Consider the following 20,680-nt stretch of genomic DNA (forward strand, 5'->3'; position numbering starts at 1 on the left):
GGCCATGGTGTTACTGTGTTTGGTCTGACCTAAATCCCTAGGGAAATGTCAAGAGGAAGATGAGAGACACCAGACTCAACATTACAGATGAGCTGCAGGCTGCTATCAGAGCCAGCTGGGCTTCATGACACCCCAGCAGTGCCACTGACTGATTGGCTCCATGCCCCATCGCATAGATGCAGCAATTTGTGCAAACTTTCCAGAAGGTCAGCATTTCTGTATTATAAATCCTTTTTTATTGGTGTTCTGTGATAATCTGATCTTTTGAAATGGTGGATTTTTGATTTGTGTGAGGTGTAAGCCGTAATCATCAGGAATAACACAATTAACTTTTGCATAATATTCTAATTGTTTGAGATGCACCTGTATAGTCACATTCTACACAGATTTATATCAATGCTTATTTATTGATCCTGCCAAGTCAAAGCTACACATCTGCATACTTGCTGAAAACTAGGATTTATTGATTCCTATGAACTGTGGAAGTTTCCTGAGTCACACATTTTTCACAGAACATCTTAACGAGCATTCAACAGCATTTCACAGTCAGAAACAATGATGAAGAAAAGCTTGAAAAACAATCTTTTTTTCCTCCAATAAATCAACATGGTATCAGAAACTAAATAATAGTCACAGTATACTAAAACAATTCTTCACAAGTTCATTTTGACTCAAGGATGACTACTAACCGAGTTAACACTTTACCACAGAAGCTCAGTCAAAGTAATCAGATAAATGGTCTTAAAATTCATTAGATTCTGTTTTTGCTGAAGGTGTCAGCTGGGTATGAGTCTGTTTCTGTTGCACTGGATTGCATTATACTGATCGGTGCTCTTCATATCTCATTTCTCCTATTTGTATAAATGGAGGTACACAGATTAAATAATAAACTAATGAATCAGTGTCACATGCTCTGTAGTCAGTCAGGCTCAGAGTCCACGACAATGGTGGGGAAGCGTTCCCCTCCCTCCCCCAGCAGGGAGTACATGTCTCTCAGCACACTCACGTTGGGACAGCCAGGCACAGGCACTGTAGTTGAAAGCTGAGGGTGAAAAAAGTCCAGCAAAGCCTGTCACAGAAAAGAGGAGGCTGTAAGCACATTAAGTCTTGGTGGTTATTGTCAGTATAAAGATATCTGATAAACTGAGCCCTTACCTGCTCAAGGTTCATCTCCTGTTGCAGCAGAGCCACCCTGATCCTCAGCTCCTCCACCTCTCTGAGCTCTGCCTCTGATGTGTAGGTTACAGTGAGGGGCAGAGGTGCGCTTATCCCATCTCCCCACATGCCACTTGCCCCGATGGGGCAAAGACAACCTCCCTCTGGCCTCCATCGATCCCATGCTTCCCACTCTGATGGAAAATTTGTTTATTTTTAGAGTGTGAGCGTGAGCAACCGTACCCTAAAACGTTTTTCTGCTCTGCTGCCTCAGCTTTAAATAGCCAGGCCCTTGCCTAGCTGCGTCAGGATAGACAGCTTTTAAAACCCCACCGTCACAGGCTGGGGGGATATGTCGAGGCCAAGGAAACTACTGATCTGGCACCGAGGTTTCACGGCGGCTCTGTTTTCATTTTCCATGCACTGAGATGGAGAGGCTGCATTAGCTCGTTAGCACGCCACAATCATCACAATCATTTCCAAAATGCTATTAAAAAGCAATAAACAACTTATCTTCTTTTGAAAACAACACTGAAAAATAACACACATATTGAGCTGTGAATGAGATCTGCTTGATCAGATGTAACATGGCCACAAAAACAAATATCTGTGACTAAGCATGGAGTCAGAAATGTCTGGAATCCTTTTTCCCACACTGGCTTTAGCAACATGCTCGAGCTGCACTGAAGCTAGAACCGGTTAACATAAACAAAGCTCTTTCCCAGAAGGTGAAGCCGTCATATGAGTGGTGTGGATGGAAAATCTTAGGGTGTTTAGTTTCATTAGAATTGTATCATTGGAGGTGACGGGAATTATACCACTTTACATTCTGTAGGTAACGAGTGATGCTTTGACTTTCAGGCATCATAATTTGAACAGGTCTGAGTAATCAGAGTAAAAGTGGATCATGAGTTCTAACACAATATCCATTTGTATTATGCAAGCCTCTGCCAGGGAATAAACTTTTATCACCATGTTATTATTGTTTGTTTGTACAAACCCCGATTCCATGATAGCATATGTAGCTCTAAAACTTGTATGTACCCTTCAGTATTAAAGGTGTCTTCATAGATGTGCAAATGACCCAGGCCATGGCCACTAAGACACCCTCAGACAATTATAGATGCCTGGTCCTTTTTTAAATTCAGCCTGAAGGGCACGGCTGTTGTCCCCCCCCCCCAAAAAAAAAATATTGAAATGTGGACTCATCAGACCACAGCACACTATTTCACTTTAGGTCGCTCCATTTCAGATGAGCTATGGCTAAGAGAAGCTGGCATCCTCCACATGTTGTTGGCTTTTGTCTTGCATGGCAGAGTCTTAACTTATACTCTGTATGTAGATGCAGCAACCTGCTGTGATATCTGACAAGGGTTAATTAAGTGTTCCCCAGCCCACATTATAACATCCATCACAGAATGATGCTGGTGTATAATGAAGTGCCACTTGACAGATTTCTGCTCTTCCTTTTAAATGCAGAAATTTCTCCTAACTCTTTGTAATTTAGATAGTATTATAGACTATAGATGATGAAATGGATGTTGATGAACGATGTTCAAAAACTGCTCGACTATTTGTCATCACACAGTCTTTTCATGAAGTTACACAAAATGTTTGGAGATGCTACATTCAGCCATTATGCTCTGAGACGGTGGAACAGCGTTCTAGAAGATCTGAGAAGAACTGAGAATATCCAGACTTCCACTGTTTTCTGCTGTTTTCCAGACATCAGAAAACACCCCTTGGGGGGCAAGGGGTGATTTTTGCATCAGGAAACACAACCAAAAAGGCCATGTTTTAAAGAAAGTATGACTATGCCAAGAGTGAAACTATAAACATTCTTCATTTCAAGCTATTTTTGTGTCCTGAAATGAGTGAAAATTTAAGGCAAAGAAAAAAAGTTTAAAAACTGAGGAATAAAAAGCTTAAAGTCTAAAGCCTGGGGGTGTCACATAATGCCTGTGTATGGTCCATTTCCACAAATTTGTCCGGTTTGGTTCAGTACAGTTTTGTCACGGTTTAGCACAAACTTTGATCTGACTCTTGTTTCCTCAGCTGATGTCCATCCTACCAACCTCCAGCCTCTCTTGTTGTGACGGAAAATCCGTCTCTTTAAGAGGACCAGATCATTTACCTCATGTTTGGCTCCCAAACATTTTATTGTTTTATCATATCCAGTGGTGGACAGTAACGGGGTACATTTACTTGAGTACTGTACCTCAGTACATTTTTTCAGTATTTGTACTTTACTTGAGTATTTGTTTTTTTGGAAACTTAGGACTTCAACTCCACTACATTTCAAAGACAAATATTGTACTTTCGACTCCACTACATTTTCTAGGAAGCTTGTCGTAACTCATTCCTTTTAGGCTCAGCATAGCTTTGTAGTCAGATGTTGGTATTTTACTTTTCTAAAATGCAATAGGCCACACGCTGTGCTCCTCACAGAAGGGAACCAATCAAGGTCACCGCTCACACCTGGGATGGATTTGGAAATAGTCTATGTCATCCTCGCTCGGAGATGGCAGGAGAAACTCAAGCTGAAAAACCAGTGCACCTATGGCCATATCTCAGCTCAATGTTTGAGATTTCAGAAATGAGGAATGATTCATATTATTTCAAATGTCTTCTGTGTATACCGCAAACAAACTACATTTCTGCATTCAAGAACTCCTCGTCCAACCTGAGAAAGCAAGTTGAGGTACGTAAACAGACGTTATTTTTCACTCCAGATAAAAATTTTAAATGAAGTTGTCTGAGGTTAGAGTGGTTGCGGTTTAATGCGATGACCGATGATTGAAATGCAGCCGACCATCAGAGCGCTAAGCTTTGTGACGAGTCAGAGGAAAACAGCCTGCAGAGTCAGACTCTTTACACCCTTTACACGCCGTGAATTAAGGATTTGTTTTTGACCAAACCAGAGGTGATGGTTGTTGGAAGAGGGGTCAGACTAACAACTATGGTTTGGGTGAGTTTTATGTGTCTTTCTGTCGAGTTGTCCTTATTGTTTTTGATTGCATTTTTATGGTGAAGTTTTTACAGGTGTTTTTATAGACTTTTTGTTGCAGAGTGGTTCTACATGTAAGTCAGTACATCATTAGGTGGTTTCAGAGAGTTACAAGGTTCTGTAAAAGCACTGAGAAAACAATACAGCAATGTACTGATATTAGAAAATGTACTTTGTACTTTTGAATAGTTAAGTATTTTTAAATGCATGTACTTTCGAATACTTAAGTATTTTTAAAAGTAAGTACTTTAGTACTTAACTTGAGTAAAATTTCCCCGAGCAACTTTTACTTGTACTTGAGTAAGATTTGACCACAAGTATCAATACTTTGACTCAAGTACTGGAGTTGAATACTTTGTCCACCACTGATCATATTTAATTGATTTCAGTGCTTTCTTGTTTTATTAATTCATACTTATTGTTTTCTTTCTTCTTCAATCTCTGTCTTGTATCTTGTACTATCACCTGTCATCATTTAACCTGCTTATCTGTGGAATGTTCCACGTGTTTTTGAACATTCCAAAAATGTCACAGTCTTTTCTCACCCCTGTCCCAACTTTTTTGGGAATGTAGCAGGTGTTCTATTTGGAAAGTGTGTTTACTTCCAAAAACACAATAGAATTCATCAGTTTAAACGTTAAATATCTTGTTTTGTGCTGTACTCAGTAAAAACTTGGTTGAAAAATACTTGCTTTTTTCTGTTTTATTTACATTTTACAAAAGGTGCCATCTTTTACAGCACTTAGGTTTGTACTTATAATGAAGTTCGTGTTATCGTGATTTCCTACCTTTTGTGGTTTGTTCTGCACATCTCTGGAGCTCTGCAGCTTTCATCAGCAACTTTTTATTCATCAGAGAGGACATGTGCTCATTTTTCTTACCACCTGTTTTGAAATAGATAACAAATTCATAGAATTTTAATTAGTACATTTTTACAGGAGATGAGTACAACAGCACATTTCAGCATCCTGAGTGTGATTGGCATAGGGAAAAGTCTATAACACTCATTAGAAAATCAAAATAGCTCACAGAAAGAAACCTCCTGCCGACTCCCCATGCAGCTTCCTCCTAAATCATCATTTTTCACCCACACACTTGGGTCATCAATCTTCTTTTCTTGTAATTCCTCCAGTCCTAATTTTGTGTGTTAGCACATGAGATGGTGTCCAGGCTTCTTACCCAGCTCTCTTGCTTCTGCTGTCTGCCTGGCGAGAAGCTCCTCAGTCTGGCATTGGCGGGCGAGGTCAAGCCCTTGGTGAGTCAGTCTGTAGACCAGAGCCCTGGTCTGGTCTGGGCAGCTGTGCGGCCAGTCCTCGGGGAACTAGAGAGGATACAGAGATACAGGGTCAAGGACAACATGCTGGGTGAAAGATAGAAATTTGAGTGCATATTTTTCCTAATTGGGAAAAGGAAATTAATATATTCTTTTCCAAACTCATTTATTACACAATGTTGAAAACATTTGGGAGACTTTTCCGATCAGCTTCACAAGGAAAAGGAAAGATACCATCTCTCTCATTCTCTCCATGAAATGACTCCTCCCAGGCACAGCTTTCCTTTGTGTTGTAACAACTTTATCCCACAACCTGGAGTAAATGAAGAGAAGGAAACTTAGTGCCCGAACAGAAGCTTCAGAAACGGCTGCAAAATTAGCAGGCTCATTCTGGCCACCTGTTTTGCTTGCTCCTGAGGGATTTCCATTTGGCTGTGTGATCAGAAATAATCCTAAAAAGAATGAAAAGCAAAAGAGATTAGTGCAGCACAGAAACAAACACGCAAATTAAGGTTTTATTGTTGTCATACCCAATCTGTGGAGACACACTGGAAGCTACAGACTCCCCTGTTTGTGAAAAATGCTCTATGTTCATTAAAGATGATGGTGATATTGCTGCAGTGTTGCCGCCTTCACTGTTACTTCTGATAGTCTTGTTTTTAGAGCGGAAGGTCGCAGACTTAGAGACATGCTGCTGCAGTTTCTTCACTTCCTTGCTTGAGTACGCCGCCGAACTTGTACCAGGCGTTTTATACTCTTTTCTGTCAAGGCTGGCAGATTTAGAGGTTGATCTGATGCTAGAGTGATTTCCCTTGGAAGCTGCAGAAGTCTGCCGTGCCTCTTTGCTTTTGACAGCAGCAGTGGAAAGTTCCTTTGAATGTGCAGGTAGTTTGTTCCTGTCAGAGTCTTTTTTAGATGGATCTGTGCCTGTGCGGACCTGTAGGGCTTTCTTCAAGGCTCGCTCAAGCAGTTCTATGTCTTCTTTCTCCCCTGGTGAGGTATCTGTGTCTGAAGATAGCATAAAGGCACACATTGAGTTACAGTTTTGTTATTTTACAAGTTAGTCTTTATATAAGCTAAAAGTTTTGAAACATCATATCCTTTATTAGGCCGCACTGGAGCACAAATTATTCAACAGGAAAGCATTAAAAGATCCATAAATCCTTTACAGCTTTCAAAAACAGTAGGATAATAAGGGCTTTGGGAAGCAAGAAGCAGAAAAGCATACCTTCTTAGTCACTTTAACCAAAAACGCTCAAATAATAGCAATTACATGCAGGGTGCGAATTGCGAGGAGGGACAGTGGGGATTTCATTGCCCCCTTTCATCACCTGATACACCCCTCTGATGATAAATTTCTATGTTTAATGCCTGCCTCTGCTCTGACTGACTGGATCCAGCTGTTTGACAGTGGTAGTCTACTGTCAGATTCATGCGCTCATACTGCGGTACGATAGTCATGCACAGCCCGAGTTCTCACTCTGATGAGTGAAATCTGGACAGTGACAAGCAGCAAAAGGTTTCATTTAAAGGGATATTTCAGTATTTTTGTAGTCAAGTTGTAGAGGTACGTAGTGGCATCAGCCTCCAATGATTTTAGAGAGCATTGCTCCTTTAAGAAGGACTTGCTAGTTGTATCAGTCAGGAAGCTAGGCTATACACCGCAACAGGTAAGGACAGTTCCTCTGCAGAATTTAGCGGGGTTTTGGTAAAAAATTGGCCATAAAACAATGTTGGCTCAAACGTATACACCATCAAAAATTTTTGAAGCATCTTGTTTTATATCTAGAAAGCCACTGTGTTTTTGTCACCATTTTGCAATGCAGGAGTACGTCACCAGTAGCCAAAGCCTGCACTGCAAAATAGTGACAAAAACACAGAGGCATTATAGACTTTGTCTCCCATGCTTCACATAAAAGAGTTCCCTCCTAAAACTAGTCTGCAGACGGTACATCATTACAACCAGCTGGATGGACGCAGATATTTCCTACTTGTTCTGTTAATATTTACGAGGATGGCATAGCAGAGAGCCTTTCCTGACATGGTCATGGTGATTTCAGACACTGTACAAAAGTTTACACAGAAAAAACACCCAGACGTTGGAGAATTTGCTCATAGCTCTGCTCTCTTTGTGCGAGAGTGTGCAGTAGAAATATCAGGCACATCGGAATTCATCCATGTCAGGAGTACCTAATTAAGCTGAGGTCATCTGATGTGTCCCCACAAACTATGCACCGCAAACCAGTGTGTGCCAAGCTATATGAAAGGCCAGGTTTCTTTATTTGTTTAAGAAAATGCACACCCCTTCTCTCTGGTTTTTCAGCATTTTACACCCTGGTCACATGCAATATTTTATACTGTTTTGGTTTTTTTTTTGTCATACCTGGAGCATCATCCTCAGTAAAGTCTGGCTCTTGAGCATCAATCTTTGGTTGAGGCACTCTGTGGGAGACAACTTCATGTTACTATACATTTGAAACTGTAAGGCATTGCTATAAAAATACTTTCCATAAAATTTTATTTAAATGTTAAAAATAAATCATCTTTCTTGTGCAGAAATTGAAAAAAAAAACCTCATCAATCATGTTTATAACTTTTCAATAATCATTTATTTTTTGTGGTATAAATGAAAATAATGGTGTAAATATTGTCTCTCTTAATACCACAAATCATATTTATATATACAAATCGGCCAGCTTATCTCCCACCAGATTTAGTACAAAAGACAAGTGCATTTACAAATATCATTATTGTAGTTACAAAATTAGTATGGAATAATAATAATCTTGTTAATAGAGAATATGCAGCATCAAAAGAAAAAAAAGGCACTGCTGGGATTCGAACCCAGGATCTCCTGTTTACTAGACAGGCGCTTTAACCAACTAAGCCACAGCGCCGGATGGAGACCGCCCGCCCAAAGTGCCCTATTTATACTAATACTAGCATGATTTCATACAAATAAAAAAAATATTCTTCATGGTATTTTATTGATGAATGCCTCAATCATGAATGAATGGATACGTATGCGTGTAAACACATACTAGCTGTATAAAAAGCGTACCTAACATACGATGACACTGACGTTCCATTCAAAACACAATGTTGACTCAAGTGAATGCATGACAACTTGACAACAGCAGACAATATTATAGTGCAGTACTTACAAAATCCTCAAGAAATCTCCGTAGAGCTGCATGGACTTGTTAATCTTGGCTTGTTCAGCTTTGCAGGACTTGATGGCCTGTTCCACCACAGACAGCAGAGACATGCCCATGTCTTGTTGCCGCCCTGCCATAACAACTCGTAAGAAATGATAACGACTAGCTAAACTGTAAATTTAGAGCGTTTTATGGACAAAAACAATCGAGTCTACCATAGAGGCATGTTTAGCCTCGTTGACAGGCAACCTTTCACATAAATTCAACTTCACGTTATTCTTTTTCATCCTCTCAGACCCGCGAAATCGAAATCGACGGATGCGGAAGTCACGTTTTCACTTTTGCCAGAAAAAAATGTTCCTGTAAAGCAGCGTGAATACATTTTAGTATTAAACCGCTTTTCAAAAGAACGGGGGCATTTTTCTGTAACAGAACTGTGTACTTATTAAGTAAATTAGCTTTCAAAGGTTGAAAACTTTGCAACTGAATACTCACATAAGTTCTTACTTCTCGCGAGAATATCGATGGCTACCAAGGGAACTCCTGCATCATGTTTCCACAACACAACCAACACAGCAAATAAAATCCTTCTGATAATAATTCCCTTGGGTTTATTCGCTTTCATTTAATACAGTTTATTAGAATGAATGAAGTAGAGAATTTGTTGCACACCTCTCCTATAAAATGTGTCTGATGTATTATACTATTTAGCCTGGCACCATCAAAAAGAAGAAAACATAAGGAGAAATTGATGATTTTGATTTAATGCTGACAAATAAGTGATTGCTGATTGTAACCGCTTCTCAGTGTAGTCTCAGATTTTTTTTTTTTTCTGATTTGATCCCAGATTACTGTTTCAAGTCTTATCACTATCACTCCTATCACTTAAAAAGTTTTATCACAAGACTAGGGCTGTCATACCAGAATATTTAAATTGGTTAATAATCAGACTACTGACACAATCCTGAAAAACACAACACAAATTAAAGGCTAAGGCACGCAATAAAAGAACCTTTTTTTCATATTTATGATCAGGTCTGACCTTGATGTAAAACAAAATAATGCAAAAGAAGTTACATTTTTCTTATATGTAATATTTTCTATTGCTATTTATGTATGGTGTCCTTTTTTGGCCACTTACATCCTGAGTGTTGCAAATGATTAAAATCTCAAATTCATAAAAAAAAAATCAAAATTGCAGGTCATAATGAAAATATTCAAAGACGTGTTAATCCTCTTCATGGAAGTCCAATTTAAGTATAGTATGTAAAAAACTTTCAATTTTTTGTACTTTTGTAATTACAAAAATCAGGTTTTGTTGCACTTAAACTGGAACGGCAGGGAATAAAACCTAAAAATTAAATAAATAATTGATGTTTATGAACAGGTCTTGTTTTTTAAAATAGTGCAAAAAAGAGGATTTTTCTATGTGTGGTACTTTTATAGCTATTTATGCATGGCATCTATTTTTAGTCACTTGCACCCTTAATTCAACAATTCACTAAAATTTTTACTTGAAAAAACATTAAAAATATCATAATGATTGCTCATTATTAACATATTCAGACTGTGATAATCCCTCTCAAGGAAATCCAGTTTGCATGTAGTACATAAAATAATAATAATAATAATAATGATGATGATTATCATCATCATTATTATTATTATTATTAATTGTATTTGCATTAAAAACATCAGGATTTTGCATTAAAACTGGAATTTGAAGGGTTAAATATCCCAAAATGATTTATATTTGATATTTATGATCAGGTCTGATCTTCACTAAGAAAAAAAATGTAAAAAATATGTTGTTACCTATGTAAGCTGCCATTTTTGGTCACCAGCACCCTGAGTGTAACAGTCTATTTGACATCATTAGAGGTTTAAGGATGTTATGATGCTGCATCCTACAGTGTTATTGAAGCGCAATCAAAATTGCCCAAGCCATAAGCACAATGAAGTCTCTTAAAGGCATTGTTAGCCAATCAGAGTGACAATAAAACAAAACGCAAGCATAAAGTGAAAACATATTTCTCCAACATAGTGCTCAAGCTACATTTCTTTTTATTCTTTTAGATGTCCAAAAATCTTCATGGAATTACTGGCAAACAATCAGAATAAATGGAGTTTTCCTGTCCTTTCTCCATCAAAGATTTAACCAAAGTCCCCTTCCTCTATTGTTGAACACCAGCGGCACAGAAGCATTTCCCAAAGCGATTTACTGCAATGACAACAGCTTGTTGGCACCATTGGAGACAAGTGAATCATCATGTTAGCTCATCTTTCCCCCCACCAGTCTCCTGTGGCTCAGTCGCAGAGTGAGGAGGGGGGTACTCAGCTGCCCTGCCAACCAGGCATCTGACACTGCAGCCGGCTGCCAGACTATGATATGAGGCTTGCATACAGTTTTTCTCACCCACACACATACACAAGGAACACACGGGCAGGTTGACATATACACATTGCATACACTCATATGCTAATGGATACATCTGCTCAAATCCAAACAACCATGTCATGCATATATCATAAACAGCATGCATGAATCATTTGTAACAAAAACACCTAAAATCATGATTCGAATATGATGTTATCAGCAGAGTGATCCAAAACAAGATAAACATCATGATTGGATTTTACGTTCAAGCCTTGGAAAGATCGAAAAGGTTGAGCTTGTTGTTGTGTCGGGCTGATTCAGAACAAACCCACGTTAATTCAGTGGAACTTTCTGAAACTTCACAGCTGTGAAGAGGGCAGACTGTTGAAGATATAAGACAGCAGAGGCAAGCTTTATGTTAACAGATGTGCTGACTGAGTTCCAAGCAGCAGCATCTAAGTGCATCAGATTTGCCTCTGTTATGCTCAGGTTACTCAGTGGAAAACAGGTAAGTGAGAGCAGACTGCCCCAGAAATTCCCCAGAAATATATCTTCATAAAAGATACACTAGAGATATGTTTAAATGGCTAGTTAATGGCTGACAAGGCAAATAGACAATCATTTTAAGGATTTGGGGTGGGTCAATCAGATTTCAGGGGGCCTTGGTTGGCCCCAGCTATTATTGGTCCCGCTCTGCTCTGGAATGCCATTGGTATTGCTATTAGCTGCCTTAATCCATCATGGCATATAAATCAAGATATTGTAATTATTTTGGTTGGCAAAATGTTTACTATTTACAGTGTCATCCTAATTTAGGCACAAAAAACATCATTCAATTTGACTTGTCAAAATGTTTGTCTACAGAATCAGCATGGCAGCACCACCCTGTGCTGAAATTAAGTAGTACAGAACAGTTGAACAACCTTTACATTCTAACATGGGCCATATTTCATTTTATTTATAGAAATGGCCGAGAACCAATCAAAAATGGGCTGCAGGCCACATTTGGCCCCCCAGCCATAGTTTTGTCATCCCTGTTTTAAGTCGTGTATCAGATCCAGATGTAAATACCTGGCAATTAAAGCTGAAATGCTGATCTCTTGTCTCTTATTCATCCTTTGATGTCAAATCAAAATGTTTTCAGACTAAAGCAAAAATAAAGGAATTGGTCTCACTGTTCTAATACCTTTCAGGGGAGTGTAGTAATTTTTATGACAATAAAACAAACTTATGAGATAATTACAAGTATTGAAGTACTACTGATAATAGCATAGGAAATAGTGTCCTAAAAAGTTGTTGTGTCTTGTTTTTGACAGCTACCACTTGACTATTGTGCCTTCTCAGCACTTCCTATGGAGGAGCATCTGACTGCCCGTGTATTCAAATGATGCCAGAATAATTGGACAAAAAAAGTTATCGATCAGGAGAAACGCTTTGAAGATTTCAAAATTCTTAAAAAGTTGGTTCAAGACTTTCAAAGATTGAAGACTAATGTTGTTTCACACTGGCTGACTGTATGTCTATGTAGGCTCCATAATTAATGAAACTACTTAACCAATATCAAATTTAGTCTTCATTATTATTATTATTATTATTATTATTATTATTTTGCCTGTCTGTATTTTTATAGATTATATAAGACAGTCATATAGGGTGACAATGATTATTTCCGAACCGTAAGACACGATCAATTTTGGCCGTCTATGTAAATTCCAAAGCTTGTTAACACAAGGGAGGCACAATAACGACCCTGGGAAAGTCCTTATCCGAGTTTACGTGAACGCAGCATAAGAGCAGCCGGTGGAGGCGGAGTTGTACGTGCAGTTCTGTCCTGGTCCTATGATTGTTTGTAGTTTTAGCACAGCGGCGAAGTGAAGGTTTGTACTGTCAATATAAAACAAAGCCTTTCAGCCCGTTAACACGAACTCCTTAAAGGTTGAACGTGTAACCTCGTCAGCGTGTTGCACCGTCAAATAATACCTTTGTAAGCTTGTTGAAATGCTGGCTAGCATTTAGCCAACTAAGCTAGTTAGCCTCATCAAGCAAAGTTAGCTGTTGATGACAAATGATTATCTTAGATAGTTTTATGGCGTTAGAGTCAGGTGTAGTTAGTAGTACGTTTACTCGTCTTTAGATAAGGCTAAGCTTTTGTCCTTTGGAAGATCAAGACTGAATTTAATCGCCTCTTACAACACTGGTTATCTGTATCTTCCAGCTATTCTCTCAGACTTGTGGTAAACGCTAGAAGGCCTGTGATTTGTTGTCTGAACTGCTCTCTGTTTGACTTTCTCTGTGTACTGATTGGAATAGGCAGGCCAGCTCTTGACAGACTGTATTGGCGTCCACCCTTTGTGACGTCTGCTCTTGAAATGTGCTATATAAATAGACTTCACTTGCTTGTTTACTCACCCTAATATTGCCACATCTTCTACTCAGAATATATCAGGTAAGAGACTGAAAACAGCTGGAATAAGACCTCTTTTCTTTTACCATAATCAGGAACAACAACTAAAGTGACAAGGAGTGGTGATATCAGCTTCCCATTTTCCAGACCTCTGCTGTCTCTGTGGTAAGGCTTTATTGAATCTTTATGCTGTTTGTATATTTGTGAATATTTGCAGAAACCACGACTTAACCTTAACATTCCTATGGTGAATTTTAAAGTGTATTTTTGGAAAGGACTACATTAAAAACTCTGATTGTGTTTGGCAAACATTCTTTTTTATGCTTTTGCTTCTCTCTTTGCTTTGACCCACACAAGCTGTGTGAACAGGGATTGTACATTGCTCTTGTGTTATATTTTAAGGCTCTAGAAACACAGGGAACACCGTCATTGTTCCCTTGTTTATTCTAAACAGCAGTTACATAGGTGCTTCTCTAATGACATAATTAAATACCACTAACTCGTGTAGCTTGTCATTGTTTTTTTATGTTTTGGGCATTCATATGATTGAATGAAGTTCAGATGTGACTTATGCCCTTTAATTGAAATGTACATGCTACTGTGATGTCTCTCACAGTTTCTAGGCTGAACAAACTGTCCAACAGGAACAGAAATGTCAGCAGAGAAGATGGAGACAACAGCCAGTGTGTCCAATGGAGCAGGGCCCACATATGAGGAAAAAGAAGAAAAACCTAGGTAAATTTTCCATGACAGTTGTAACTAGGATAGGGTGGTATCTATTTTTTGATAATATTAAGCTTTCCCAAAATTTTTCAGCTGCATACACTGTTAATGCCACATTATAAAGAAGCAGGTGGGACCAAGCACTAGTCTGTGTACATGTGCAAGCATAGCGAGGAGAGCATGGCTGTAGAGGAGTTTCATTCAATCTTAAAAAGAAATGCTTCGAGTCTTTAATAAAAACTATAAGAACATTTATTACAAGGGTGCTAGAAGCACTGTCTAGTTGCTGCATTGTTTTAACACTCCACCGATAAACAGTTACTACAGGACAGAGTCTGTAGTAACTCTATCTTTTTCCCCTCTGTCCCTGTGCATATGTCCAGCATATGTCCATTTTTGCCCCCCCCCCCGAGGGGGAGGTAATATGTGTAATAATAATCCAAAACTATTATCAGACAGATCTAGGCATGTGAGGTAATGTTTCATTGCTTTTAAACAGATAAATTCAGGCAGTAACTAAATTTACATCTTCGCATAGTGCAATGGCAAGTTCCATCCCACAAGAAAAGGCTATTTTAATGCCCCAAATAATTAGGGTGTGTGATATTATCTGCATGATCTAAGTATCAGCGGATATGAAAATTTCTGCTGATATATACTGCCAGTATTTTAGCTCTAAAATCTGCCTAGATCAGCTGTAGAGGGAATCATAGCATGGTGGTACATATGGATCAGTACCATGTGGTAATGTGCATCTAAACAGCAAGTCCTTTTGATCACAGGTCTGTTGTTTGACAAATTAGCCCGACATCATTAACAGGAGTTCTGTCTTCAGTTTTAGAGCATCTTCACACACAGACAGTGCTGCTGGAAAAGGACACACATTCCTTAAGCATTTGTTATAAACGTGTCATTACACAGCACCATTTTTGTCACAGTAATTAAAGCAATATTGTGGCTGTTTAAAAATTCCTATTGGTAACATGGTCATCTTGATGCAAGAGACAAAACTAAGATGTGTTTTTTTGATCACACATTTTCTTTCCTCAGTCCCCATGATCTGTCTGAGATGCTGGCAGCAGGGACCAAAGAGGTCCATGAAAAAGCTGAGAACACCCAGTTTGTGAAAGATTTCCTCAGGGGGCGCATCAGAAAAGAGCTCTTCAAGGTTGGTCTTATGCAAAGGAAATTTTATTTTACAATATGAAAAGAGTGAATAAGTGTTACTTCTGAGGTTCTTTACAGAGGAACAAGGGAAAATGTCATTCTCACTTTCTTTCATGTTTCCCCAGCTTGGTGCCGTTGCTCTCTACTATACTTATGCTGCCATGGAGGAAGAAATTGAAAGGAACAAAGACCACCCCCACTTTGCCCCTTTATATTTTCCTCTGGAGCTGCACCGTCATGATGCCCTGGCCCGTGACCTTGAGTACTTTTATGGTCCCGACTGGCAGAGCCAAGTCAAATGCTCCCAGGCCACCCAACAGTATGTGGACCGTATTCATGAAGTCGGGCTAGAGGACCCAGTTCTGCTGGTTGCACACGCCTACACCCGATACATGGGTGATCTGTCTGGGGGCCAGGTGCTGAAAAAAGTGGCCCAGAGAGCCTTGAAGCTGCCGCCCACTGGCGAGGGATTGGAATTCTACCAGTTTGATGCCATCCATAGTGCCAAAGCATTCAAGCAGCTGTACCGCAGTCGGATGAACGAGCTGGAACTGGATGAGGAAACAAAGAAGAAGCTTGTAGACGAGGCTGTGAAGGCTTTTCACTTTAACATGGAGGTAAGCAAAAGAAGAAAGACTAAGTTTGGAAACACAGGTGGGCGATATGTTCCCTGGTGGTGATGAAGTGGTAGCAGTAGAGGGGAACTTTTTTAGGCTTTGTTTATACATTTGTTTATTTTGAAGACATTTGAAAGGTAGCAGTATAGTTATTAAATATTAGCTGAAATCTGCTGAAAGTTATCCTGACAGCCTGACAACAAAGATGCAAAAATTAATCTGATATTAAAAGGTTTTTGCATTTTTGGAAAGAGCATTGTGCCTTTGTTAGGACTTGATAAAGGCTTGGCAATAAGAATATGTTTAATGGACAGTCATTAGAAATTTACCTTTTGCAATAACTAGGTGTGTTAAATTCTTGATAGCAGTGCTTAGCATCATTTATCAGAAATGTCAGACGTCTCACAACCACAGCCCCTGTGATTAACAATGACACTGACATATCAGGCATTAACTTTGATGAATTAGTCAGAAACTTTCATCTCTAATTCATTTCTTGTTAACTTAATATGCTGGGTTTTAGGTGTTCAATGAGCTGGAAGAGATCGGTAAAACCATCCAGGAGGAAGTTTTGGATGCCGGCATGCCTGTCCATGGAGCAACAGGCGGTGACATCAGCAAGTGTCCCTACTATGCTGCCAAGATGGGTAAGCTTTTATTGTGCAACTGAAAACTCATATTTTGAATTTCTGATAGAGTTTTCTAATGATATTGTCTGTTTTTGTCCTTCTTCTGTCACAGCGGCATCAGGTGGATCAGCATACGTTCGTCAGCTCGCCATGGCTGTGCTCCGACACCCAACAGGACAGGTCCTGTTTGCTACGTGGTTTGCTGCTCTGGCTGGATTGGCAGCGTGGTATCTGATGTGATCTAGCCATCACCCTGTCACTCTGCTGCTGTGAGAGAGAAGTGGAGAAATGTTGAAGGAAGGACCGCAAGGAGACTAAGTCCCTCAAACTTTGCACATAGTTTCATATAAACTTTTTGAATGGGTCCAACGTTGTTTTAGTTACGAGTTTGTTAAAAAGGATAGCTGACAGAAAATAAACATGGATCATTCCTATCAGTGGAATTCCGATGAAATGATCCACTGGGCCATAAGGACATCAACTCCTGCACCATAAATCCATCCATCTATCCATTCATTAAGTTATTCATTGTTACACTGCTTCTTGTAGTCTTTTAAATTCTCTACCTCCTGTGAACATTCCCTCCATTTTCATCCTTCCAGCGTGTCTGGTAGAGTTTCAGGACCTTTGCAGCTGTTTGCTGACTTTGCAGTTGAAGATCACCATGTGAATAGCTCATAAGTTGTGAAGCAACATTTCTTGTCATTTTAAAATGGAATGGCCAGATTAACACAGTTTAGTGAGTTAGACTAATCTTAATGTGTTAATTCTGTGATGACCAAATTCATGTAACTATAAAATCAATTCATGGTGAGTTATGTTGGTTTAAAATACTATGCGCATGTTATGCATGAACAGAACAGCACAGCGGGTTTTTGCTGGCAGACAGCTGTGCTGGTTTTAAATGAGGCCTCGGTGTATTTGCATAAAAGATTTTAATTCAAGCAGTGACAAGAAGTGACGTTTTATGTAACAATGCAATAGTGACACTGTGTTCTTGTAGTTAAATTTAGGTAATGTCTCAAAATAAGCATCTTACTGGCCACTTTATTAGGCATACCGGTTCAACTGCTCAACTGCTTATTGATGCAAATATCTAATCAGCCAATCATATCACAGCAACCAATGCATTTAGACATGTAGATGTGGTCAAGACAGCCTGCTTGAGTTCAAAAGAATCTTCTAAACAGGAAAGAAAGGTGATCCACTGATTTTATGCACAGCCATCTCTGAGATTTACAGAGAATGGTGCAAAAAAGATGAAATACCCAATGAAAGGCAGCTTCCAGGACTGAAATGCCTTATTTATGGTAGAGGTCAGGGGAGAGACTGGTTCAAGTGGATAGAAAGGCAATAGTCACACGTTGATGTGTCCCTGGGCTAAGACACTTAACCCAAATTTGCTCCCAGTGCTTCTCGTCAGTGTCGTGTAAATGGGTATGGATGCGTTTGAATGGGATTAGCTAATACTGATGGCCAATTCTCATAGCAGCTTCTGCCATCAGTCTGTGAATGTGGTCTGAAAGCGTGTGAATGGCCAGGTGTGATCAGCAGTTTGAGTAGTCAGATGGCTGGAAAGCTCAAGTCCATTTACCAAAATTACACAATAGGAGATTGGGAAAACATTGCTAGGTCTGATAAGCCTTGATTTCTGCTCAGCTTTTGAGTTATAGGGGTCAGAATCTGTTGTGCAGACATGGAAACCTGCCATCAGCTATATTCAAGGTCACTTAAATCACCTTTCCTCGCCGTTCTGTTGCTTTGTTTAAACTTCAGCTCATTGTCTTCACCATGTTTACATACCTGAATGCATTAGTTGCTGCGATGTAATTGGCTAATTAAGATATCTGCTAATAAGCTGAAGAGGTGTACCTAATGAAATAGTCAGTGAGTGCTTAAATTAATGTGAAAATACAGTGCACATCATTTCAGGACTCGAATATTGCCTCAGTTTTCTGGAGTTGTGTTTATGCATACTGTCAAAAAGGAAATAAGAGTCAGAAGCCCTTTTTTAGATAAAATCTAGCACACCTACACTTTCAGGAGTGTATGATAAAATCTTTTAGATAGCTGTGAATCTAGAAAATTAAAGAATCTGATGCATGCTCAGAATAATGCCATAGGGTATAGTACTCTTAACTCTTAACTAAAACTGCCTGTTGTCTTTGAAAATGCACAGCATGATTCTCCATGATAATGCAGAAGCCTATATTAGGACAGAAGTGTTAACACAGGGGACTGCAGCTGTTTTAAAAAGAATGTTTTATAATGTTGATTTGTCCACATGAAGGCTAAATATGGGTCTTATTGTTGTGGTGTATTATGAGCTACTTCAGGTTAGGTAGTTTCTGTACAGGATCATCATTTAAACTCTGTATCAGTCTTCATCGACTTTCATACTGTGTGTTGGAAAAACTGTTCCCATTAGAGCACAACTGTTTTTTTTCAACATGAATTAGGAGAAATATTTAGTACTGTGTGTGCTTTATGCAGTGTAATTGCATTGAATTGTAATATTTATCCTAACAGTTATGAAAAATAATTAACTTTGCTTTATCTTTCAAAGCGGTTTGTATCTTTTGCCTTTGCTTGAGTTTGTTGGACAAAGAGTACCAAAGGAAACCTACTGAGAGCAATGTTTCAACCAGGTTCCTGCACTTTTTGATTTCTTCATACATTCACACAAGAAAACACATGTACAGTATTCCTTCTTTGACTCAATTTCTTCAGGATTAAGTGCTGGGAGGCAGCTGTTCAATACATGTTCAATACATGTTTTGTATTGAGAGTCTCAGGGTCATGTTGCAGTCAAATGGTAAGATTGATTATAGCTGATTAATGCAGGGGTTGTCCTCTCATACTCCTGTCATTAACTTTCCATGTTTTATTACATGCTTTCCATGCCAGTGTGTCAAAATGCCACAGTGTTTTGAAGAAATGAAGGGACCATTACTTGAATTTTAAAAGTTCAGGTACCTTTAATCATCTATTTAAAAAAAAAAACTCAAGTGTGTGCACAACTAACCTATGCTGATTTTTTGTTCATATGCATTTTCATTAACTTTGCACGTCTGTTTATGGATGCTGAGATCAGCTGTGTTTGCAATAACTTTTTAATTCTGTTATCTTCAGATCACAAGTTAATTATGTCAAGATGACAGAGCTTGTTTGTTTCTTGAAAGCAGGTTATTAATCATATTATATGGAGAAAACAAAAACTTGATTTCTAAAGGTAATGAGAAAATTTATCACAGGAAGATGACTATTTCTTTCTTAAGATCATTGCATGAGTAGAGAGAATGAGTTTCTGGTTAGTGTGACCACATTGAATTTACAATAACGATCATGACTGTGAAGGAGGAGTCACATCTGAACAATGATCTCAGTGTGATGCATCGATGTATAAGAAGTACTCCCTGATGCAACATTTTCACCTGAAATCACTCTACAATCGTCAAGACGCCCATAATGCATGTTGCCATGGCATGTCATCTCTGATAAACAAGGCGGATGTGTTTAATTGGATTGTTATTGCTGTCATTTAAATAAGAAAAGCTTATTTTCTCACTCAGATTGAAAATCAACCTAAGCGTGTCTATTCTCAGCCTCTAAACTGTCTTGATCAAACTGTCAAAAGCGTTACAAATGACTGTTTTGTTTGCCTTCAGGTATGAATGAAAATCCAGGATTGTGCTGTGCTGTCTATAATGAAAGACATGATTTCCCCCCCTGCTCATGCTGAAATAAAGGTGATTAATTCAAACTGGTGTTTGAAATTGCTTTTCTGTAATGCATACTTTGTAATGTCAGGGTTAAAAAAGATTATTTATTGGGCTTTCCTGCCTTTAGTAAGATAGGATAGCTGAAAAAAGACAGGAAACAGAGAGGGAGGGGGAAAGACATGCACCAAACTGCACTGAGACTGGGAATCGAACCCCTAACCAGTATGCTGAGGACTAACCTCTGAATATGGGCACCTGTTCTAGTGTGGCACCCGTTTAGGGGGAATTTAGGGTGATGTATCCCACTGGCATGTTTCCAAGTACTTCCACTACCACTCATATTATGTATATATACAGGGCTTGACATTTACACTGGCCAACTAGCCAAATGCAGATGGATTTCAGCTGTGGCAGGTACCAGATTGACTTCAACTAGCCACATTGACTA

General features: G+C 39.0%; 2 protein-coding genes and 1 non-coding gene across 3 annotated transcripts; 1 reads left to right on the forward strand and 2 right to left on the reverse strand.

The window, feature by feature from the left end:
- Positions 1-419: 419 nt before the first annotated feature.
- On the reverse strand, positions 420-8,866 carry LOC121503742. The gene is made up of 9 exons (XM_041778284.1): positions 8,600-8,866; positions 7,819-7,877; positions 5,966-6,443; positions 5,834-5,887; positions 5,670-5,748; positions 5,342-5,483; positions 4,951-5,046; positions 1,156-1,349; positions 420-1,069 (listed from the first exon to the last, which is right to left on the reverse strand). Exons 1-9 carry the CDS (start codon positions 8,728-8,730, stop codon positions 920-922), a joined length of 1,383 nt encoding a protein of 460 aa, XP_041634218.1. The 5' UTR covers positions 8,731-8,866; the 3' UTR covers positions 420-919.
- On the reverse strand, positions 8,259-8,332 carry trnat-agu. The gene has a single exon. It is a non-coding gene; the product is annotated as a tRNA-Thr (tRNA).
- A 3,890-nt stretch (positions 8,867-12,756) lies between the features above and the next one.
- Positions 12,757-20,256, forward strand: hmox2b (heme oxygenase 2b). Its single transcript, XM_041777937.1, has 7 exons — positions 12,757-12,847; positions 13,470-13,539; positions 13,991-14,109; positions 15,148-15,265; positions 15,390-15,881; positions 16,405-16,528; positions 16,623-20,256. The coding sequence occupies exons 3-7, from the start codon at positions 14,027-14,029 to the stop codon at positions 16,748-16,750; spliced, it is 945 nt and encodes a 314-aa protein (XP_041633871.1). The 5' UTR covers positions 12,757-12,847; positions 13,470-13,539; positions 13,991-14,026; the 3' UTR covers positions 16,751-20,256.
- Positions 20,257-20,680: the final 424 nt, after the last annotated feature.

This window comes from Cheilinus undulatus, linkage group 21 (genome assembly GCF_018320785.1).
Source record: "Cheilinus undulatus linkage group 21, ASM1832078v1, whole genome shotgun sequence".
Lineage (NCBI taxonomy): Eukaryota > Metazoa > Chordata > Actinopteri > Labriformes > Labridae > Cheilinus > Cheilinus undulatus.